Here is a 25,136-nt window from a genome sequence, read left to right as displayed (position 1 = left end):
CTGCTTGCAAAAAAGGTAACCAAATTTCTCTTCTTTTCCCTCAGAAAACTGATATAAGCAGCAACATACAGGAGCATATCCTACCCATAATAAATGAGGGCTGTAATTTAATGCATTTCCAAAATAAAATGAGAAGAGGAAAGAAAATGTTGATGGGAAATATTACTGTGTCAGTGTCACACTCAGAGGTGGGGATGTGATTTTTCAACTCGGGGAGGTTTTCTCCTCTTCCCATACCTCTTTCCCTTCTTTTCCTTTTTCTCTCTTTGCCTTTCTTCCTTCTTCCTCCTTTCCCTTCCTTTTATCCCTCCTACTTAACAAATCCAGAGATTCTAGTTAGCTGTTCACACTCTGCTAGTGCATCACTTCCTGGTTTCTGCTATGATAGCGCTAATGTGCACAAGTGGCTCAAGGTCAAGACTGCAGTCCACACATCTCCTTAGCCTGAGGGCCCTGAATTCTTCTTGCAGGTGGGACATTATCCTGACCACTCAGGCTTCACTGTTTACATCGTGGGTCATTTGGGAGACAGTTCATTTTAAAGGGAAGAAAACAGATGGCTTCTTCTCATTTCTGGTCTGGTTTAAATTTAGCTGCAGGATCCTTTTCTCTATCCCCAAGAGGCTTGACCCTACACAGAGTATTACCCCATCCCCTGGCTTCCTTATCAGAATAAGAACATATGGATGGGATATGTGGATGTTAAAAGTACCATATCATTAATTAGGGGATGGCACTATTTCTACCGCTACCATCACCACCGCCACCATCACTACCACCCCCATCACGGTCTCTGTGTATCATTGGGTAGAAGTCCCTCTAAGACATGGGAGCTCTTCTGAGTCTCATGGTGTTGTAGGTAAATTTATGTTGGGGAAGAAAGTGTTGGGGCAAAAACTGATGTTTAAATGAGGACAGCAGCCAGGTCTGCTTGCCACTCTCCATATTGTACCCTCTCAGACAAGCAACAAGTATTGGAGGATCTGTGTATCCTGACTGAGAGTACTCTCTGCCTACAGCACTCTGACTGGACCACAGAGCTAGAACCCTCAAGGTTTCTTCCAGCAAATAACTGATTCTAGCAAATCATTTCAACCTTTTTGCTTCAGAAACACATTTGGCTAAAGGTTTAATTATTTCCAATAAGAAGATCTGCTCAATTATTTTTGTATGGCTTGGTTGTTGGTGAAAATAAAAGAAACCACAAGGTATGAGAAAACACTGGGTACTTTTATGACTTTATTGACTCATTTTGAGGATTTTGTCTTTCTTTGTTGTTCATGTTTTACTGAACCATGGGGAAGAGAATGAGGCAGTGGGAAGGAGTCCCTGGCCAGCCATGTCCTAGCAGGGAGGTAAGAATTCTGTGTCTCACGGTAACACCTCAGAGTCTTTCTTAGGCACTCAGGTGCAGAGCTAATTCCTCTCTTGCTGGGAAAGGGGCCCTTACCCTTAATGTCAATGCTCCTGTTATTTCTCACCCTCAAAATACATGTAGTTCATTCCCCTGGGCAACTCATCAGAACCTCGGGCCTTTCCACAGTTAAGTGATGATACTGGTAATGCTTGTGGTCCTGGAAATTCTTCTGTGCTTTCTGTCACTCAGGGGCCTTGGCCCAGCCACACATTGTTGGGTACCCATGCCCCAAAAAATAAAAGGAGATCTCCTTCTTCCTAAACCCGTGCCAAGAGAAGGGATACAGCTTCTATGAATTAACATACCATCAAACACAATCACATTTATTCCAGTTCTAAGATAAGCATGTTTGGCTAAATAGAATCTCAAGGAACAAGAACATCTAACAGCTTTTTAGGGCAAAGAACCCAAGCCAGAAGCTCTAGGCTTCAACCTAGGAACAGAACACCATGGGCCAAGGAGAAGATTGCTAAAGGGATTCAGTAGGGAACACAGCAAAATCCTAAAATCCTCACTGTCAAATAGGGCTCTTTTTGATAAAAATCTAATAAGCTGTGTGAGATTGGTTATTATGGGCGGCTAACAACTACTTTTGTTAGCTAATGGCCCAAGGTGAGGCCAAGAGCAGTTTCCACTGTAATAACTGTCTGGTAAATGCAGCCATGATTGATTTGGAGGGAATTATGAGCATGATAAAAGTTTCAAGGAACATTTCCTCCTTCATGCACATAACCCACAGTATAAATCAGTTCCTTGCTATTGTGTTTTTTGCCCCGAAGATACACTGGTCTTTGCACCCTTCAGGCAAGGTCCACTATTGGTAGAATTAGGAATACAGGTGGGGCAGGTCGTTGGGATACAGGAAAGTAAATTTTCTCTGTCTTCATTTTTAAATGCAGCAGAAGTGTGCAGGCAGAAAGTTAGTAGATAGTCCTTAGTAATTGCTATAACAAGTAACATTCATCATGTGCCAAGCTGGTGCAAGTGGTATTTTGTATACTGTGCAGGAAAATGTTCACATAGGCCTGAAACTGCCATCCTTAGAAAGACTTGTGTGCAAGATTAGCCCTTGCTAGCATCTGGAAACTTGGCTCTGAGACTTAACTGATAAGAGTGGTTCACCACACCTAGACCGTTTATGCCAAAATATTCTAAATATGTATTTTCCTTAGGATGTCTGGAATTTTGGTATATGCTTGGCAGTGGATGCCTACTTGACCAGTCCCCAATAAAAACCATGGGTACAAGTCTCTAAGGAGCTTCCTGGCAAAAAGCCCTTCTTACATGTTGCTAGAACTACTGGTTGGAGGAATTTCACGTCTTACATGACACTACAGGGAGAGGACTCCTTGGAGGTCACAACTGGTTTGCTCCAGGCTTTGCCCCATTGCCCTTTTCCCTTTGCTGATCTTGTTTTTTCTCCTTTCGTTGAAATAAATCATAGTCTGAGTATGCTTCTATGTTGAGACTATCAGTCCTTTTAGTGAATCGACAAACATGAGGAGGTGTGGTCCTGGGGACCCCTGAGCCATACACATAATCCAAATTGATTCTCATAGCTTCCCTATAACCTAAATATTAAAGATGAGGATTTAGAAGTTTGTAAAGAGCAAGAAAGTTGACCATATTTAACAAAGAGATATGATCAGATTTCAAGGAGAGTCCATCCTTCTGCTCTAAACCCTGGGTTATGAATACCTTGCACATCACCTGCCTGGGTCTTTGACGTGGTGCTTCTGACACAGAACGAGTATAGTTGGTGTAGTGTGGTCCATTTCTAGCAGCACCTGCCCTCCCCCAGGGACTTGAAGAATGCCATATGTATATCAACAAACATTTGCTGAGTAAATTAGTAAATAATTGGATGTATTATTTATATTTCCTATATGCTTTTATAAGAGCCCCTTGAGTCAAGGTATCAGTTAGAATTAAGCCATTTTAAAGTTGGAGTTCAGAAGACCCACAGTAGAAATAATTTACCTCATGGTCATGAAGCCTGACATCTTTAGGGATATAACTGATCTGTAATCCGGGTGTCCCCCCATGCACTTCCCCAATCACTGTTGGTCCTTGTGCTACTATTAGGATCAAATGCTAAGAGACTAAGTAGCTTACTGTTTTCTAGAAACCTTTTAAATGTGGGTTGTTTATATAGTGGAGTTTGTTATCATTGAGTTGGAGGCACTCTTTATATTCACTTAGACTTTTTAAAATATAAATTTCACCATAAGTAGCATATTACTCACAAAACATCATAAGGTATGTAAATCAGAACTACAGAATTCCTTAGGCTTGTGAGTATCACTTATAAAGACACAGGAAATCAATACCAAGCCCCATAACAATATGTCTTGATACAATATTTTAAAATCATAATATTTAAGTTTCAGTTTACATGAACTAAGTCTCAGGATAGAAGATACACATATCCAGTACAAAGTACTTTGGGACTTCAGCTGTTGTTTGGTTTGTGCCACGCAATAGTCAGTAGCAATGAAATATGTTCTAGGACAAAAAAAAGAAGAAAGAAGAAAGAAGAAAGAAGAAGAAAGAAGAAAGAAGAAAGAAGAAGAAGAAGAAGAAGAAGAAGAAGAAGAAGAAGAAGAAAGAAGGAAGAAGAAGAAGGAAAGAAGGAAGAAGAAGAAGGAAAGAAGAAAGAAAGAAGAAAGAAAGAAAGAAAGAAAGAAAGAAAGAAAGAAAGAAAGAAGAAAGAAAGAAAGAAAGAAAATTTAGAGAATCTTTAGAATTGTTCATAACAGGAATGAACTTCCAGTAACCTTGTATGTAAGAATTAAGTTCTTTTGTGTGTTCAGTACTACATTTTAAAAAAGCTAAACATGCTTCTTTAATCCTTCTTTAGCTCTTCCAGCAGAGATTAGAAATTTACTTCTTTTTGGGCTACCTTCATTCACAGCAGCTTGAAAGTGAATCTGTGGCCATGAACTGGATGGGTTTCTTCTTCCTTTATCCTTAGGAGTCTCCATAGCAAAGATTACCCAAATATGTGTCTGCAAGTACCCAAATGTGTGTCTGCAAGTACGTAATTCCATCAGAATATAGTGGAACTGAAAAGAAGGAGCCAGTTGGTCGTGTTAACCAAACTTTCAGAATAATCTACTTCAGTATCAGAAACCTGAAACACAGTTCAGAATAATCTACTTCAGTTCCAGAAAACTGAAACACAGATGAGCACACATCTCAGTCTTTCAATGTGGGTCATTATTTGGGGCAGTAGTCACACCAAATGCAGTCTCAGCTCTGTATCCCAGAAGTCTGGACAGTGGGATTTGTCAACTGGAAGGAACGTAAGAAAGGAAATGGTTCATGCTACTTACAAACCACGTGCAGGAAGAGGACAGCTGTGTCTGAGCCCAGGTTGTTCTCTGCATAGGCCGTCACCTGGAAGATCCCCGCACTCTTGTACACGTGCCTGATGCCATCCTCGATGGGGCTGAAGTTAGCATAGGACACCGCAATTCCATCCCCAAAGTCAAGCTGGATGTTTGTCCTTTGGAGATCTCCCTGAAAGCGGGGCATAGCTGTTGGCCGGGGCACATTGCCATGGCCCAGTCTGACTCCTATTCAATGCTTGGTCCTGTGCCTTCAGCATCACCCTCCTGAGGACCCAGAGCCTTTCCCAGGGGGCGAAGCACCCTACACACAATCATCAGTCTCTTAGGTGATACCTACTGGGCACTATGGGCAGGTACTATGGACCTGTTAACCTCAGGTACCCAAGCTCGAGGCAGCCTGAGCTGGTTGAATGGGCAGTGGGGCACTAAGAGATAATGTAAAGCCTCTAGGGAGCTCTGGAGTGGGACAGCCAAGGCATTCTCTAGTTCCCTCAACTACATGGTTTCACTATTCCTCTCCTGTGTCAAAAAATAACAATAGCAAAAATAGTAAGAGCTAACACTTATAAAGTTTCTTTTCAGTTCCAAGGAATTAATCTCACAACTCTATAATGCAGAAAGCATTACTTTCCCCATTTTACAAATGGGGGCAAAAATACATAAAATAAGTAGACCAAAGTCTCACAGCTGGTAGTGGAAGAGATAAGTTTGGAACCCAGGCAGTCTGGTTTCAATACTAATGCTTTCAACTACGTTGCTATAATTATAATTGTTCCTATGTTTTAAGATTTAGTACTGTGTTCAAAGCATTATGCTAATCACTTAACACATACTATATACTACACTTTCAAAATAGCTCTGTGAGGTAGGATGATTATTCCCAGTCTAGACATGAATACTGCATACCAGTCAAAATTTTATCTGTGCTCTGTTGACCTTGGATTTTCCCTAACCTGTCTTAGCCCCTCTACCCTGAAGCCTCTTCCAACCATCCCAGCTCACAGATTTCTCTGCTCGTAGAAGGCCAAGAGCCCCCCCAGGTGCCACCTGGTGGTGTGATGGCATCCGTTCAGGTGAGTGCATCTTCCCATCCCAAGCTGATGCTCGGCTTCTTAAGAGCTGATGTTGAACCCCACCCTTATTCTTCCTTCCTCCCACTAGACTGGGTCAACACTTTGGATAAATGCAATTGAACCTGACCACAAAACAAGGATCCTAGATGAGAAACAAGAATCAGTTCTATTTACAAAGACGGTTGATGGAATAAAAAGGGGTGTAGATCATTTTGGAACTGTGAGCCAATCCCTCTGTCCAGTGAATCTGCACTGATCACAGTTTCATGTTCTACGTCTTCCCCCATGGCAACCCAGATGTGAGTGAAATATTGATACGTGCTCCCCTGCCCCCCACACAATGTTGACTACCCTTGAGTTTATGAATATAAATTGAAGTGGAAATGAACTGGAGGCAATTCAAATGGATAAGATCGTGGCTCTTCATATCCATTCAAGAGAAGGTTTTTATAGCTCTGGTCCTGGAAACTCCCTAGTGGAAATGTGATAATGACCTCCTGTGAATGTTAAAGTCCCTTAATTCAAGTGCCCAGTGTGGGTGAAGGCTGAAGAATCTGTCAACCCAGGATAAGGAACCTTCACCATCCTGTACAGTATGGGCCAGACTTTAAAGGTTTCTGAAGTATTCATGTTTAGAGGAAAAAAAAAAAAAAAAAACTCCTGGCCTGCTTTGGTCTCTTTCCAAGATCTGAAGAGCACAGAGCAATTTGCATACAAATTTGAGGGCTTTGTAAATCAGGCAAGCTTTCTTGCCCCACCACCTCAGCAAGGAGTGCCTGAAAAGCTCCCTGGTTTGGGAAGGAGATGAAATAGCTTATATAGGGAGCAAGAAGCGTAAGACACAGCTATTTCCATCCTGGAATGAATGAATGCGGGCTGATTTTACTGTCCTGATTGCAAAAGACACTAAAAAATGAAATAATGGAGAAACTTGCCGATGGAAAAGCAACTAATGTGACATTCTTTATACAAATAAGTTCAAAGGATTGTAATAATCTTACCCCACATTCACACTCATACTTTCAAGACCCTCTGAAAAGGCCTTGTGGGCCTTTTTAATCAGGAAGGTTAAGGGTTAGGATAAAGCAAAACAGGTTCCTGGGAGCAACAGGATAAATAGGAATTCCCTTCTCCTGTTAGAGTTTAGACTATATGGTCTTCTGGTGATAAACCTTCCACAAAGTAGACCCTAAAGTCTCCTTCCACAAAGTAGACCCTAAAAGGGGACCTCAAAGGATACATCTGCCCAGAGACAAGTGGGCCGGGGAACCTGGGTCTGTGGTATGGGAGAAAGGGACGAGGGTCCCTAATATCTAAGCCTTCTTTTACCCCAGGTGTCTTTCGCCATTGACTCTGGTATTGGGATCTGTGGGGATACATGATCTTTCTTTTCTTCTCTCTCTGGGAAGTGAGTTATGACCTCAGAGACCAGGACAACACCTACCTCCTCCATGAGGATGATGAAGGTTGCATTATGCCCCTGTTCTGCCACCAGGCGGCCATCAGTCGTCACCACGTGGAGGCCTCGAGGGGCTTTTCCTGGACACATCTGGGCCTTGGCTGTGTACTTCTCCCTCAGCCCGTCCGTGCAGTTGTTGGACACGATCCGCCGGTACCTGAGGAGTATTGACAGGTGCCGGTGTTGTGGGGCGAGCACGTGTGCACATGTGTGCATGTTAGAAAGAGGGTGTGGGAAAGCCACAGGGAGAGGTGTTTTGCGCAGCTGCTCCTGAAAACTGAGTCTCAAGGAAGAAAGCCATTTAAGGAGCCAAACAAATGTTGAGGAACTGCTATCCCTCCATCTGAGGAAGAGCAGCTCTTTAAACATTATTATTGATCCTACCTGGTGAGCCATGGATCACATCAGTGTTTAAAACAGCCAAGAAAAAGCAATGTCTGACTCACATGCAAGACAGAAGGAGGCAGACCCACCAGTCTAGTGGAGCAAGAGAAGCGAGAAGTGCTCCTCTCTGTAATAGAGGGACTTGTTTTTATTTCCCCAAGGCTGTCTCCAGTTCTGTGTGCCCAAAAAGCAGCCAAAGGATCAGACTTCTAACTCTGATTTGTCAGGAAGCTTTTTCCTGCTCCCCTTTACCCCCAGGCCATCCATCCATGCTTTAATACCTAATTGTCCTGACTCTGGAGCCCATAGGCTATTTTACGACACATTTTCTCTCCTTACTAATATTTCTCTTCCCACTCAATGCAAATGCCAGATCAGAAGCCCAAGTTTGAAGCTCCTATTCAGTCTTACTGATAAATTAGCTCAGAGAGGAAGCTAGTCTAAGAAACCTCCCCACAAAGCACGGTGGCCTTTTAGAACAAGAGCATCTCTGTGCAGTGATGCCATGCCATCTTGCTTGACCACTGATCCCAGCATGGGAAGCCAAGCCAACAGCTTGTCCAAAGTCCTGACCTGCAGGACAGACATTATTTCCACTATCTATAAGGCTGCATACAATCAGCCTTCTGGTAAAACCACGTAATATAAATGCACCATCATCACGACCATCATTATATCATGTCTTCTTTTACCCTGTATGTCAGGAGTAATTAACCCAACCATCCATGTTGCCTTCTTCTAATAGCCCCTCAGTTGAAAGCAGATGAAACAAAATTCTTTATGAATGATATTTATCTTCCACTATACCTGATATTTTCCCACCCCTCAAACACTGCTGAACTACTAGCCCTATATCTCCATCCAAAGATCTCAGGAGGATATTAAGCAAATGCTGTGTGTAGTTACTTCCTCAGATAGAATTACAGTATATCCCCTTGTAGATACACATTATTTTTAATTGCCAGCTGAGCTCACAATGGGTCTAGAGCTATATCCAATATGCTAACCACTTTTTACCTGTGACTACTGAGCACTTAAAATGTGGTTAGTCTTGCATATTGAAACGATACTATTTTTGACATATTAGGTTAAATAACATATATTATTAAAATCAATTTTGCCTTAAATTTTTTTTTAAATTTTTTTTTTGCCTTAAATTTTTTTTTAATGTAGCTACTAGAAAATTTTAAACTACATATGTAGCTCATACTATCATTCTTTTGGTTAGCATGAGTCTAAGGAATCAAGCTTTTGTAATCAGTTTATACTTTCTTGCTGACTTTTAGTCATTTATAGGATATTTAATTTTTACTTATGGCAGATATTTTGGTGGGTACCATATCCTAATGCAAACTTGATATCCTCTACTCTTCTTCTTCAACCTCAACTGCCCAGCTGGTTGACAACTTGTAATGTAAGCAAACATTTAAGCAACCTAGAGATAAGTGTAGACATTTGTAGTAAATCTTTTGAAAAAAAAAAACTTATCTTTCCCTTTCATCTCCCTGATTTATTTGGCTGGCTATTTGAGGTTTTGTTATACCTAAGTTGCTTAAAATTAGGTATACCTATCATGTCACATGATCATAGGGGATGTTGTTATGCAATCCTCTTCCAATTTTGCCCAAGGTGTGCTCTGGCTTGTAATTTGGTGGCCTAGAACATAGCACTATGTTCTCTGATACCATTTCTCTTAAGTTCATTCTGCTGGATCTACAGTTTGAATGGCTTAAATCCCTAAACCTGATCCCTACAATAAAATAATATCAAAAGTGCTTAAGCCCCAGATCAAGCCCCAGCAACAGTCCCCTAAGAACTCAATATTGAGCTAAAAATTCTTGTGTTTCAGCAGCTCATTCCCCTCAGCACATCTCTTCCATCACTTTTTTTCCCCCTCTGTCAACATCACTTGGGTACCTACCAGTATTCTATAACCAGAGAAGGTAAAAGTACTGAGATGGTGAGTAACTGGTACGGCATGGCAGAGGATCCATTGGATGAGTTGAGAATGGAGTCCAGAACACCTTTGTCCTCTGCTACTCAAAGAATAGTCCCAGGGCCAGCAATGTCAACATCGCTGGGCAGCTTCTTAGAGATGAAGGATCTCAGTCCCACCCCAGATCTACGAAATCAGAAGCTGCATTTTAACTAGAGCACCAGGTGATTCACACCACATTGAAATTTGAAAAGTGCTGTCTCAGACCACCAATCCATTTTCCAAATCTGTTCTGGGCCATGGAGGTGGCAGAGGAGAGGGGAAGACAGCAAGTCTTTGAGGAAATATTTTCTCAACCACCTGAGTAATTGTAGGTGAGCAGAGGAAGAAACACACATAACCTGACAATTACAGAAAGTGTGACTTGACCTTATTCCAGGAAGTCCTCGAACAGGACTTTTGAATTTGCAGTTTCAGTTTCCAGCATCAGTCTAGGAGAGCTTCAGTCCATCCATCCCTGGAGAGTACTATCATATGTGCCTACCACTTGTATTAATTTATTTCCCTCAGGAACCCCCAAAATGAGGTGGCATCTCTTTCCAGAAGAGAAGGCCTGACCAAAACAATAGCTATGATCTGCCAGAAGCAAATGGAAAAGGGTATTAAAATCTGGTAATCTGGAATCTCTTCAGACATTCCAAAAAAGCTGCTCTCAGCTAAAGAAATCCTCAGCTTTCTTCAGAAGCCACTTGCAAACAAAGTATCTATGCTCCATCTTGCTTCAACAGAAATGCTATCTTTGATCCCAAACTAGGGAAACAGGAGAATAGTGAATAAAGTTTCTTCAGGTGTTTTACTTACCCAGTGCTATTAAGGTAGCTTTGACCAAGGCTGCAGTCCTTTGACGGGGATGCTGGGTTGTACCAGAAAGCTGGGACACACTGGCTCTCTCCATGTCTCTCATAGCCATAGTCACTGTCCAGAAAATGAATATTGTTCACTGGTATAGATGCACAAATGCTAACACAACCGCAGACACACACAAACACAAATACATCCCTATAGTCTTCCAAAAAGCTGCAATGCATTCTCTCAAATAATCCCAGTGAGAGCAAGTATTTATACTCTGAGAATGGAGTTTTAGATTTAGGAAAAAAAATCCCAAATCATTGGAAATCCAGTGTGCAGAAGGAATAGTGCATTATCAAATGAAGATTCCAGTTTAAACAAAGGTATGGATGTACATGATGTAGCAGGTACACTGGCTGGAGGTGGGTGTCAGGGATGCTAGAAGCTTAAAAGCATACTCTGGATCACAGTGGAGTTACTGACATAAGTGAATGACAACGAGAAGATGATTTTAAAGGTCAAGATTCATTTCTGGGTAAGATTTCACAGGTGTTATTCCAAAATTAATTTCATAGCTTTTATTTTAATTTTTCCTACAAAGTCTTTCTCAAACAGATACATTTGCATTCACATAATACAAACAGCCAAATTGTCCCAAATACATATAACACAGGTTCTCTGTTTCCCTACAAACAACACAAAACTGTGGTTCTTTTCCATGTTTTCATTAAAGCCTAGCTCTAATAAAATGAACTCAGGTATAATTCCCTTCTCCTTTCCTCCCATTCCAAAACTAAGAAGTAACAGACCAGTGTAGAAAGGAGGGCCCCCATATGATATGCAAATGGTGTTTCCTTACTTCCCGAGTTTCATAAGGCTCCCAGATGCATAAATGTCAGGGTAGAAAAAGAGCAATAAAGAAAGTATTATTGCTCTTGAAACCAACCAGAGGTCAGTGAGGGTGGCTTCACTTGGCAGGAGAATTCATGCTTCTAAGTTAAGCATCCAAGGATTTCCTGAAACCCACAGACCAGGAAGAACAATCTGGACATTTGAATATTGATCCTCTGAGTGTTAAGGAAACATAAAACAGCCAGGGAAGTCGCTCTCTCCAGACCTACCCCTCCTTTCTTTTTCTGCTCCCACGTTCTTTGAGCCAAGATTCAATTAAGGCACAATGAAAATGGAGGCAAATTGTCTATGTGTGTGTGACTAGGACAGGAATGAAAGGGAGAAAGGAATACAGGTTTAATTCCACGTTTACTTATTACTCAATATGTGCACTGTCTTGGGAGAGAAGTGCAACAATCCTTGCCCTCAAGGGCTTTGAGTCTTTGGAGAGAGGGATATAACATGCCTCAAACCCAACCAAAAGACAGAATAATACAGCAGGAAGCAGAACATGATAATACAGTATGAAGCGGTGCAGTTAGGAAGCACCAACTGATTGATGAGATTATATGAACTGTCCTCCCAGTGTCACCCCATCCTACCTCCTCACCATCTTCCTCTACACCAAACTCATACCTCAACAGTCCAGGACAACTTTTCGACCCTCTTTGTTTCCACATGTGTTATTCCTGGGCTTGAAGCACTCCACCTTGTCTATTTTTGGTAGTTTGCTAAGTATCCTTCAACATGTAGGTCAGAAGAGGCGGATTCCCCAGACAACATCTTTGTGACCACAGCATGCTGGAAACACCGAAGCTACAGAGACCTCTGATGGTTTCGTTTGTCAATATAAGAGTTCAAGCAGTACTTAGGACGTTGGAGGTGTTGAATATTTACCGGGTGAATAAATACTCCAATTATGTTTAAAAGTAATCACACTGATTATCCCATCGATTGGGTCTATCTGCAGGGAGAAGTGAGCCCACAGGTGAACCTCCAGTGTGGGCCCCAGAAAGCATCCCCAGGGCTCGACAGATGCCTGAGCAAGAAAGGTGGAACTCAAGACCAGCTTTGATATGGCCATGTTTAAATAAAACTGGAAGAAAAGGAGAAAGGGACATGTCTGTCAAGCGAATGTTTTGCTGTGCCTCCTAATCAATGATTGCAGATCTCTCAGCTTGCAAGTTCACTGCGGACTCAGTGCTGTGACAGCTTGTAACTGTTCATGAGAATAGACTTAAAATTTCAGGATTTTTTTCAAGCTAATTAATGGTTGTTAAACACAGCTATTACCAAAATTAAGTTATATAAAATTTTAATTAAATATATTTGAAAAGTAACAGATTCCTTGTTATTTTGCTAAATTTATTTTAATAGTAATATGTATTATGTTATATATAAAATGTTATATATTATTTTTTTATCTGTGCTCTTGAGGTTATTTACATTTATGTACCTGTGTGGTAGAAATACTGTATAATAGTATTTCTCTATAATAATAATGTTGTGCTACTGCACATCTTTTCTCAATTTTGTATTCACTGATGTCATGTTGGTAGCTAGAAATCAGCCACACTTGGGGAATATTTATAAAAATCAGAAAATACTACTAATGAGAACTTATTTCTTTATTTGTTCCAAGAGAGCCAGTAGTTAAATATTTACCAGCACGGCACTGAATATGTTTCTAAGTATTGCTTATTGGTAGAAACATTTGGGCTACAATGTGTCTGCACTGCTTCTAGAAAATTCCCCAGTTGCTATATGAGCTAAATCTACTGAATGTCCTGCTAACCCTGAGCAATATTAGTAATCTCTGAAGGAAGAGTGCCCTCCTAAACAGCTTTGGGAAGGAGAGAAATGTCTTAATGCTCTTTCCTAAATGTAACCATCTTTAGCAGTTCTGTTCAGCTCTGCTACCTGTTAGCGATGCAGTAATTAAAAAAAGTACATCAGGCATGCCATTTTGCCCCAAAGATAAAAAAGCACCTCATTAATATTTAATAACATTAACAGAAACATCACTGGCTGCCCCTAAGCTGTGGACTTCTTCATTAACTTCTGCTAAATGTATATTAAAATCTCATATTCCCTTCAGCTCTGGAGTTTGCATGATTTCAGCAAACAAGCAGTTCCAGCTGCTGTTCCAACTTTCTGGGGGAAAGGTGTTTTTCTGTTGAATTGTGACATTTGGAGAGAATGTACCAGAAAGTCTCATTTGCCTCAGGGAAGTATGCTGCCACAGCTTCTGCAAATACACAACCAGTTTCTTTCCAGAAATAAGTCACCTCTGCATCTTTGTTGATTATAAAAGGGTTTGGAACTTCTAAAAGTTTAGGGGGAAACTCGTCCATTTCCAAGAGATGTATGTCCTCCAGATCCCATTCAGGAAGAAGCCTTAGACCATCTAAAGAAGTAACAGACAAACTTCAGAAATCACAAAGCTTCTGCATATCAGAACTGGAAGGGGCGCTTGTATTCCTTGGGTCCAATCCACAGCTGACAATGGCAGATGGAGAGATAATTAAGACTCCTGACCCTTGAATCAGCACTAGTACAATCCCATGGAGCACAGACTTATTCATCATAAGGGAGGGCCCTTCTGATCCCCAGGAATGACATTCTGAGACTCTTGGAGCCAGCCCAGAGTCATGGTCTCTGCTTGCCCAGCTGCTGGGGCTGTCCTACTCTCAGACCATGCACAGCCCTATCACTACTTCACTGATCCCCTTGGTTCCTCCATTCTCCTATTTGGCAACTGAAATTCCAGGAACAGTCCTCCACAGGTGTTTCTGTCCCATTTTAGGAGATCAGGAAGACAGAAGTTTTTGGCAGGCGCAGAGTGACCACTCAACAAACCAAAGCAACCACAACAAAAACATCAACACAAACAATGGAATAATAATTAACATCAGCAGCACTTTGTTAAGGTGTAAGCCTAAATATAGGCATGGAGAAAAATGATTACACCCAAAACGTTTCAAAAATTGAATAACCCAGCAATCATCCCTCAGATATTTCTCCTTATCAAACCCCATGCTACCTATCTGCCCTCATCCCTCTGCTAATCAACAACTCATCCCTCTACTCATCAACAGTCTCTGCTTTTTTGGAAGTGCTGCCCCTTTTCCTTGTACTTGGCAGCAAGTTTACACAGCTCAATCATTACCTCCTGCAGGAAGCCTTCCACTCTTTGCTCTGACCACTCTGGCACTTACAGGTAGGATAAGTGCCATCTGAAAGAACTTTCTGCTTTACATCTATCCTATCTACTATGGTAGTCACTAGTCACATGTGACTACCAAACACCCGGAATGTGGCTAGCGCAACTGAAGAACTGAATGTTTAATTTTATTTAATTTTAATGCAAATAACCACACGTGACTAGTGACTACTATATTAAACAGCATAAATCGGGATTATAGAATTTAGCCCCTAGTTATTGTGCTCTATATGCAGAACACTAATTGTTAGATGGATTTCAGATTCACCTGCACTTATGTACGACGGCATCCCTATATCTCTTCCCTCTCTCTTCTACATTACCACATGATAAACTGACTGTGTGGATCTGGAACTATACTGCACCTGCAAGGAAAAACTAAAACACTCCAAGACTCAGGACTCTAGGGTCAGAATATTATTATTTTGAATGAGTTACTTAACCTGTTTGTGTCTCCATTTCTTCATCTGTAAAATGCCTCCAATAAAAGACTCTCCTTCCAGAAGCTGGTTGAGAAGATTAAGTAAGATAATCCATCTAAAGGACTTGGTGCATCGTAGGTACTCAACAAAAGTTACTGCTGAGTGAGTGGTTGGATGAATGAGACAAAAGAATGATTAGGTTCAACCTGGTTCAACCTGGTTCTCATTGAACAAAGGTATCTGCATCTCTCAGAGGGCAAGTCCTTTCTAGGAGCCTCATATGACTTCAGAGCAGGTCTCTTATGCTCCTTTTTCCGACTACCCACTAGTGCCTGACAAACTTAATTCTCAGGGAGGATTTATTTATGGCCCTTTACCAGTGCCACAATGGAAGTGGCTCTCTAGAATCAGCATGAGGCTACTAAGTAGAAACATCATTATTTATGCAAAATTCATGCTTATTATTGACATGCACTCTGGATGGAAGGGTACATATTATTCTACAAATAAATGCTTCTGAGAGTCTAAAACCATTCCTCTTCAAACAAAGAAAAGATACAGAGTGAAAATACCCTCCCTTTGTGGATCCTGGCTATATTTCTTAACTTTTCCACCCAAATCAAGACAGGTAATTCATCCTCCCCAGCCCCAACTCCCCCTTCCACCAATCTGATTAAAGTAGGTTACTCCCTCTCCCTGCTGTCTCTGACACTTAAAAGTTGCCTGAACCAATCAAATGAACATGACCTGATTTGGCTTAGGCAAACAACTATGTAGTATGTACATCATAATTACTTATACTAACTGAGCTGGGCTTTTCAGATTCTTTAGCTAATAAGAGTTCCTGGTAGGAAGGATTATTGAGAAGGACACAGGGCTATGAAATTGTTGTGATGCACTGATTTCTAGCAAGAAAATTGGAGACAAGCAAACTATATTTGATGGAAAAATTATATTTTTGAACCAATACCTATGCTTGTTGAAGTTCACTTAAAAGCAAAACAATTTCAAATACTCAAGCCTATTTTCCATAAAAACCACTGTAGGAAAACAACAGAAATTTCAGAAATGAAAGGTCTCTTCCAGGGATGCCTGGGTGGCTCAGTGGTTGAGCATCTGCCTTTGGCTCAGGATGTGATCCTGGAATCCCTGGGTCAAGTCCCAGATCAGGTTCTCTGCAGGGAGCCTGCTTCTCCCTCTGCCTATGTCTCTTGACTCTCTCTATCTCCGTGTCTCTCATGAATAAATAAAATCTTAAAAAAAAAATGGTCTCTTCCATATGTAAAAGTAGTGCATTTTGGGAATGACTTTTAATGTTAGAATAACTAAACTTGGGGAACTGCTTCTTCTGAAACATCAAGTGAATCTAATAGCAAAGGCTTATTTGATTTCTTAAGAAATAGCATGATATAGTGGAGAGAACACAGGATTTAGCCAGACTTGCACTTGAACTCCAGATTTCTCTCCATTATGTGATCTTGGTCAAGTAACTCCCATTCCAGATGTTCATTTTCTTCTCATCAAAATGCCATAGTACCAGTAATGATATCACAGAATGTTGGATCCAGGTGGTACCTCTACCAGTGCAAGTGTGAGAACCAAAGAATACCTTGCAAAGGCTTCTTATTTTTCCCTGCTTTACTCACAGATGCATTCTGATAGCAGTTCCCAAAGAAGGGTTCAGAAATATTTTAAGCAGTGCCACCAACAATGAATGAATGGATAACACCCAAAGGTATGACTTTCTAGATAGGACTCATTTGGCTGCATAAGCTCTGGTTTACTTGCTAAAAACACCATGGGGACCACTTAACTCTGGGGCACAAGATTAACAACAGCTACCATATGGATACCTACACCAATCTGATGAACACCGTACCTACATTAATGATTAGATTGATTCACTTATTCCTCTCTAGCAACCAATGAGATAAATGTTATATATTTGTATTTTATAAATACAATTGTATTACAATATTGTAATTGTATTACAATTATAATACATTTCATATTACAAATACAATAGGATTTCACTGAGAAGGTGAAATCAGAGAGATTAAGAAAATTTGCCAAGGTCACAAACTATGAATATCAGAGCTGTAAATTTTTCCAGCCTAGTAAACGTTAATGGAATTACTAAAAGAAAAATATCTATGTTACAATTTTTCATTCCGTATTATGAGGTTTCCCAACAGTGGGTGAGGGTCTATTATGCTCAGAGAGACACAGCAGAAAATGTAGCACGGCATGCACACACAGTGTGCCTCCAAGGAGTCAGTCTGCAGAGGGACACAAGGAACACTGGAATTCATATTCTGAATATTCAAGCTGACATCAATATGTCACGCATCATCACTCTCAGGCGCCTACTGCATATATTGCTATGACAATTTCGCTGGATTGTGGTTAATAATTGAAAATTAGTCTTCTTGAGTGTAAAAATATCCTGTTTCCACAGGGTCAGAAGTGCCACAGAGAGGACGCTGACATTCAAATTAAATTCCATTTAGCATATCCCATTTGAATGACTCTCACTGAGGTCAAGCTTCCAGAAGAAGCAGGAGTTCAGGGATGAAGAGTAGGTAGGGAGCAGCCACAGTCATCTACCTGGCTTGCAGTTACGGGTTATAGTCCTGATAGAAAGTGAGGAACCAAAGATGACTTCCAGCACAAAGCAAGCTTCAGAAACAGGTTGGACAAGGTTACTTGGCAGGGGCAGCTGTTCTGCACCCATTTGGATTTACTTCTGTTATTCAACAACAGAAAAGCCCAAATGCAACTCTATCACTGCCCTGCCATATTTATAGGCTGACGCCTGAGCACTCAGCTTTGTCTTTTAACCTGGAATGGGTTATAAAAATATTTAAATTAAACTTCAACTTTTGAGCGTGATGCAGAGAAGGAATTCATCCAGCTGGGATCAGAGTGGGATCATCACCATTGGGATCACCCATGCACAGACTTGGGACATTTTTTGACACTTCTAAAAGGAACAACATTTAGGAACACAGTGCAACTATTTAATTTACCATGGCCAAGGCAATAAAGCAAGTCTGACGTTTCTGGCCTCATGGCACTTGCATTCTGTAGGGGTAAGATGGCAGTAATACGGCAATCAGAAACCATGGTCACTCCATATGGTGACACCATATGAAGACCATGAAATAGGGTGAGAGTCAGAGTGTCAGGGTGGAGGTGAGATTAGGTGGTTTCAGAAAGCATTTCTGAGAAGCTAATATTTTTGCTGACATAGGAGTAATCTAGGGGTGCCAGGCAGGCTGAGATTTGGAAGAAAGCCTTAAACTTGCTATTGTTTCTGCTAGGAATAGGCCTGGGTTGATTAAGGTATAGAAAGAAGATGGCAGTGTGGCTGCAAAATGGTGAATGAGGGGAGCATAGTAATAAATAAGGCACAATGGTAGCAGGCCAAATCATCTAGAGTGGAACAAGCCAAGGGAGGAAGATGACATGATATTTTAAGAGAGAGAAGGAGCCACTGGAGAGTTTTGAGTGTAGAATGATAATATCTGATTTGGGTATGTATAGTCTAATTTTCATTGCTGTGAGGAGAAGTTTTAGGCAACAAGGGTGGAAGTAGAGAGACATAGTAGACTGTAGGAGTGTCTGGGTTGTGGGAGAAATGGGCAGAGGTGCTTTGGATTAGAATGTATTCTGGAGGGGCACCTGGGTGGTTCAATCAATTAAGTGTCTGACTCTTGGTTTTGGCTCAGTTCATGATCTCAGGATTGTGGAATCAAGACCTGCTTTGGGCTCCATGCTCAGCAGGGGTCTGCTGGAGATTCTCTCTCCCTTTTTGTCTCCCTCTACTTCTCCTGACCCTGGTCACACTCTCTTTCTCCCTCTTTCTTTCCAATCAATCAATCAATCAATCAATCTTTAGAATAAATAAATAAGTAAAATAATGTGTTCTGGAGGTAAAGACTTAAAAGGGCTTGTGGATGGCCTGGACCTTAGGGTAAGGGAAAGGGAAAAATCAAGCTCTCCTGGGATTTTGACTTAAGCAACTGTGTACTTTATTGAGTTTGGAAAAACCAGTCCAAAAAATAGCTGAAAAACTGCTCCCATTAGTAAGGTTCACAAGAATTCCCCCTTGGCCACCCTGAGTCCAAAATCCCTATCTGCAATTCCAGGGGAGATGGTAGCTGAGTTTGTAAATGGACACACATGTCTCCATCCTAGAAGTCAGTGAGGTCCAAGCTGGAGGTAAATATTTGGAAATTTGTGAATCATCGGTTAAGAGGTGAGATTTAAAGTTGTTCTTTGTGGTTGTTATTAGAGGGAGAAAAAGGTGATGAAAAGAGAGAGTTCACATGGAAAATCAGCATTTGAACAAATGTCTGGAGGTAGCTGTCCAGTCAGAAGCTCTCCAAGCTCTGTCAGTGCACCACCCAACCTCTCTGATACTTTCTCAGAGATGCTAACTTAAAATGAGAAGAAGTTTCCTTGGACACACTTCCCTAATAGAACAGTGAGTTTATATGTGAAAATGTCTCCTCCTGTTCTACTTCCAGGGGTACAGACTTCCATCTGGCCCAGGGACTAGAGCCCTCAGGCCCATAGGCCAGTAAACACACCTCCCATCTGTGGGTCATGACTTCCTTCCTTATCTCCATCTTCATTCCCATCCCCTAACAGGTAAATGTCTGGCTGAAATTGACAATGAGATGCCAAGGGACTCACCATTCAAAGTCCCAGTCGGCACAGACACATGGTTCTGAGACCACTGTCCCTGAGGAGTCTCGGCCCAGGGCACACTGAGCTCCTGGCTTGCGTTTCTTGAATATTTTCCTTTCTCCCATGACGCAGGGCTCCCCCTTAGAAAGAAAGTCCACAGTGAGAGAGGCAGAAAAACACAAAGGAGGTGAAATAAACCAGATTCTCTATAAGAAATATTAGTCTTTTCATTCTCTTTTGGTCACTGTATGTAGCAATCTCCTTCCCAGCAACCATTCAGGAAGTCTCAAGGGAAAAAGAGCCAATCTTTTCCTCCCACATAAAAGGAACATCACAGAGCTATCCCATCTTGACCCTCCACCTAACCAGGCCAATGATGCCTACTTCATCTTGTTTCTTTCCTACTTTCAGAGAAAATGCAAAGATTCTAAGTCATCCTCAGAGATCTCCAGATTGCCCAAATGATCTCAGTATAAGCTGTAGTGGAAAAGAACTCATTTCTGGCAGAATTTTCACACCACCTTCAGAGTAAAACTGAAGCTAGCCCAAAAAATTCCCTTCTCTGATAAACAACCACATCAAAGTCCTTATTCCCAATCAAAGACAAAAACAAGAGGAGAAGTTGGTACAAATTACATGAATCCAATGGTTCTGAGAATGCGTAAGTCTGGCTATGTTGCATAGCAACAAATATCTGCCATTTCTAGAGCCACTCACTCTCATTGTTCCCCTTTACCTTTAGTCCTGTTCCCAGTGATCTTGGGGCTCTTACTGCAGGGTGGCCTAACAAATGTTCTCACCCTCCCCACTGGAAGGTGAGATGATAGACCATACATAAGTCTCCTGGCTGTCTGAGCTTACTTCTCCCCAGGAAGAGCTAAGCCCCAGCTTATCATTGTCACCTCAGCCCTAGGCTACTTGGTGACCTCAATGGGTAGATTGGGATCCCAGGGTGCACGAGGGGCCCTAAAATATCATCTGTTCATGCTGGGCCTGGATGTGTAGACTCCAACCTTTCTTCTCAAATCCACTATCATCTTCAGATGGCTCACTACCTTCTTCCTCCAAATAGGAAGGCCCAGAGATGACCAAAAAATCTTGTCATAGTTCCTCTTCCAAAAAGCCAGTATGCCCCTAATCTGTGGTGTACCTGATTGAGCAGGTGCCAGGTCTGATAGTCCTCCTTGGTGCAGCGCCGACTGAAGATAGATTTGTAGTCCACTTTCACCAACTGCCATTCGGAACGGAGGCTGAAGTGGCCAAAAACTCTAAGTGTTCAGGGGAGGCATGGGAGACACAAGCAGAGAGAGCCCCCTAGTCAATCACTCATGTGCAAGTACTGGAGAGAGAGAGGACTGAATTGCCACCTGGACTCAACAGGTTCTTTCAAAATGAGGTCTCTGAAGGTCAGCTAGGACAAAGGCCACCATTTATATAACTCTAGCCAACTGACATTCAGTATTCACAGTGAGTTTGAAATGAACTATTTTTTAATTGCAAAAGTAATATAGGTGCTTTATAGGAAGCACTGAAAACATAGAAAGATATATCACCCAATAGTTCAAAATATTCCACCCAGATAAAACTTATTGTGTGTATTTTGACATGTAGCCTTCTTGTTTCTCCTTAATGCAAGCACAACTATCTTATCTACTGATGTCTATTGACAGGGACTCAGTTTTTTCACCTATAAAGTAACTTGTATGTGTGTATGTTAGAAGGGGGTGGATTAGCTCATCTAGAGTATGGCTGCCAGTTCCAAAATTCTGACAAAATCTAAGTGTGTTTTAGTTGAAATCTCATTGCTTAATTCACAGGATTACCACTCTCCTTCCCTTTCCCTTAAAAAAAATCACAGTAGCCTCATAAAAGGAACTCATATTTATGTAAAGTAAAGAAGCACACCATCTGTGTGACTTAGACAATCAATACTGACCTTTCCAAAGCCCAGAAGTTGATGGCCCTATAAATATGAATGATCAGTCATTTCTAGAAAAATAGAAAAAAGGACTAATCATCCATACTCCACTTGGGTGGCATGTCTTAAAATGACAATGCAAGGCATCTATCATAGTGCTGTAAATCGGAGACCAGTCACTCTGGGAACCTACACCAACTGAAGTCTTTCAAGGCATTGGATGGCTTCCATGTGGGCAAGACTTAATCAAGCTCCCGGCCTTGGATTCTCCTCTCCTCACAGTCAGATGTTCCTATGGTGAAACCTAAGAGACCAACTCTCCTCAAGGGACAGTCCCTTCTGCACTCTGAAGGATGAGGACACTTTGGGAGGGGTGAGAGCAGACTCAAATTATGAAGTGGACAAAGAAATAGGATCATCTTGTAGATTGTACAACTTATATTACACCTTGGGAAATGTCCTATTGGTTTAAAAGTTAAATACAACTCTTTGGAGTCTTGTCTAAAAGAAGATTAAACAGACTTTGAGGTGAATAAGTCATGAGGATAAAAGGCACAGCATAGGGAATACAGCCGATAATACCATAATCGTGTTGTATGGTGACAGATGGTAACTGCACTTGTAGTGAACCTAGCATAATGTATGAAGATGCAGATCACTATGCTGTACACCGGAAACTAATGGAAACTGTTTGCCAACTATATTAAAAGAACAAAACCAAAAACGTATTGTCTTTATAAAATTCTTAGCTCAGAACTGAGTAGCAGAAGCCATGAGGCTAGATATCTTGGGTTGTGTGGCCAATACCGTATGGAGCAGAGTGAATGTAAGCACCTCACCCCTGGGTTCTCTCTGTTCTCCATTATTCTTTCTCTATTCAGTGGTCTCCAAATCCAATACATTCATGCCAGGTCACTGAGGTACTTCCACCTTTTTGTCTTAATTCATTTCATGGAGGGGTTAGAAAGCAGTCCCTTTCAAATCTCTAACAAAGCAGTTATATCTTAAAAACTTCTACTTCTTTGAAGAGAAAGTTATATTGAAAGATCACAGGAAGAAACAAACAAACAAACAAACCTACAAACAAACAGTGGGAGGAGACTTTGATGAATGTCTTCTGTCTTTATCCATCCCATCTAAATCCTCTCATGTTCAAATGCCATCTCCTCTAGTAAGTCTTCCCTGATTGGAATACTCTGAGTAGAAGAATATTAGTGATGCCAAACCAAACACTTCTACCTATTCCAAATAGTTTACAGTTAAATTTCATGGATCACAAAATACATCATGTCTGATTAATCCCATTCTTTTCTATGAAAGGGTTACCAGGCAGACAGAAGGAGGAAATAGGAGGCACATGATTTACTTGCATATCAGCAAGGCATCTGACAGTGTTTGCCATATTAGTCTTGAAGAAAAGATGAAAAAATATGAGCCAGGTGCCAGTAAAATTATGTGACTGAACAGCACCTAATTAAAGCATTAAAATCAGCCAGGAGGGAGGCCACGAGTAGTCAGCTACAAGGTTCTGCTGTCTGCTCTTTCCTGTTCATCATTTTTATTAATGACTTGAAGACATGAAAATAATGGTCATCATTGGAAATCACATTTTCTGATGACACAAAGCTGGAAGAAATAGTCAATATGCTTGATGGCAGAATTAGGACCCAAATGGTCTTGACAGACCGAGGGGAAAGATAGAATCTAATAACATGTGGAGTAACAGAGAGATGTCAAGTCCTCCCCTGGCCACTATGGAAGTATTGAATAAAGGAAATAATGCATCTCAGGTTAAATAATAGTAATAGTAATAATAATAATAATAATAATGTGGTAGCTTAAGACTTTTCATACACAATGTAATTAATATAAGTAAGTATTTCAGAGAAACTGAAAATATTTAAGATGATCTTATGCATTAATCAATGCATTTTGCAGACTACCTAGAATGAAAGAGGCAATATCCAGGTCGATTTTACATTAACTAGGTCACAAAGAAAAACTGCAGTTAGCTTTGGATGTCACCATTCAAGGATACAGACTATCTCAATCTAGGGTACACATATGGGTTTTGGTAAGAATTTGAATCTCCTGAAATTTTAAGTAAAAATATGGATTGATCGGCCCATGTAAATTTATTATGAGGAAATTATATATATTTTATCAGATTTTCAAAAGGGGTTAACAGTTCCCAAATCCAAAGGACCACTGAAAAAGAGAGTAATAAGATGATGTCCTGGATTGAATAGTGGCTCCTCCAAGGGTCATGAGCACGTTCTGTTCCCAATTACCTGTCAATGTGATTTTATCTGGACCTTTGCAGGCATAAATAAGTTAAGGATCTTGAGATGAAATAATCCTGGATTATCAAGGTGGGCCCTAAGGACAAGCATCCTTGTAAGAGCTACAAAGAAGTGAGACACAGAGAGAGGAGGAGGTTATGTGAAGAAGCACAGACTGGAGTTACGTGGCAACAAGCCAAGAAACATCTGGAGCCCCCAGATGATGGAACATGCATAGAGGAAGGAACTTTTCCCTGGTGCACTAGAAGCAGTGCTGCTATACTGCCACTTTGATCTTAGACTCTGGCCTTCAGAACTGTTAGAAAATTAATTTCTAGTTGTTTAACCACCTAATTTGTGGTGATTTGTTACAGCAGCCATAGGAAGTTAATACAGATGATGATATGATTCAAAAGCACTTTTCATCTATCTATCCAAGAAATGGTATAAGAACACTGGCTGATAACTGGGAGATGATTTAGGAAGGTGCAAGGGCGGGGACCAACAAGTGGGCACTCTGGGGAGATCTCCTGAGTATAAGAAAACTAACAAAATAGAAAAGCGTGAAAATTTACAAAAAGTGAGAAAACTTTCAAATGAACAAACCTCCCCACAGAGAAAAGGAATGCTCAAGACTTAGTAAACACAGTGTCTCAAGCTCAGGCTTACACATTTCTCAGGGCTGCTGCTGAGGAGGATGAGTGCATCCTTCAAGGGCCCAGCCTAGCTGACCCAGACTCTCTAAGGATGTCCCATGATGTTGGTCTTCTCAACTGTCTGGGTTATCTGTTTCTAGGCTCAGAGAGCTCATTTCAGAACTGCACATAAAAATAGATGCCCAGTCATGACTTGCGGACTAACCCAGCCTCTTCTTTTCTGCAATCTTGCCAGGCACGTTCTTTTGTCTAGATTTCTTTGGCTTCTATCCCAGATGTCCTTACACTGTGATTCCCAGGTCTTTCCCCAAATTGTAAATTGATACGCTAATATTTTTACTTGGGAGTGAGATAGTCTGCTCTCCCATGTGATCACTTTTATATGCCAGATGCAAGATTTTAAACACTGAATGTCAGGATTATGAGCTTTGCTCATTTTCTCATTGGACCCCAACTAAGATTGGGGAACCCAAATAAAGCCCCTTAGCAACTTTCAGACATTAATGCATTCCCCATCTCTGTACCCTTTATCAGTTCTGGGAAGAAAAATGTTCATTGTGGACCGTCTCCTGTGGGGC

The 25,136-nt window shown here is 41.1% G+C and overlaps 1 protein-coding gene across 1 annotated transcript in view; it reads right to left on the bottom strand.

The window, feature by feature from the left end:
- SORCS3 (sortilin related VPS10 domain containing receptor 3) overlaps positions 1-25,136 on the bottom strand; it is a 586,685-nt gene that overhangs the window by 28,977 nt on the left and 532,572 nt on the right. Inside the window, exons 15-19 of the mRNA XM_072739947.1 lie at positions 20,853-20,970; positions 19,709-19,842; positions 10,484-10,597; positions 7,288-7,459; positions 4,753-4,939 (exon numbers count right to left, since the gene is read on the bottom strand). Of these exons, the coding sequence (XP_072596048.1) occupies positions 4,753-4,939; positions 7,288-7,459; positions 10,484-10,597; positions 19,709-19,842; positions 20,853-20,970 (725 nt within the window). The remainder of the gene's footprint in view (positions 1-4,752; positions 4,940-7,287; positions 7,460-10,483; positions 10,598-19,708; positions 19,843-20,852; positions 20,971-25,136) is intronic.

The sequence above is a fragment of the Vulpes vulpes genome, chromosome 15 (genome assembly GCF_048418805.1).
Source record: "Vulpes vulpes isolate BD-2025 chromosome 15, VulVul3, whole genome shotgun sequence".
Lineage (NCBI taxonomy): Eukaryota > Metazoa > Chordata > Mammalia > Carnivora > Canidae > Vulpes > Vulpes vulpes.
The sequence above is the reverse complement of the archived record's forward strand: the minus strand, read 5'-3'. Positions and strand labels throughout refer to the sequence as shown.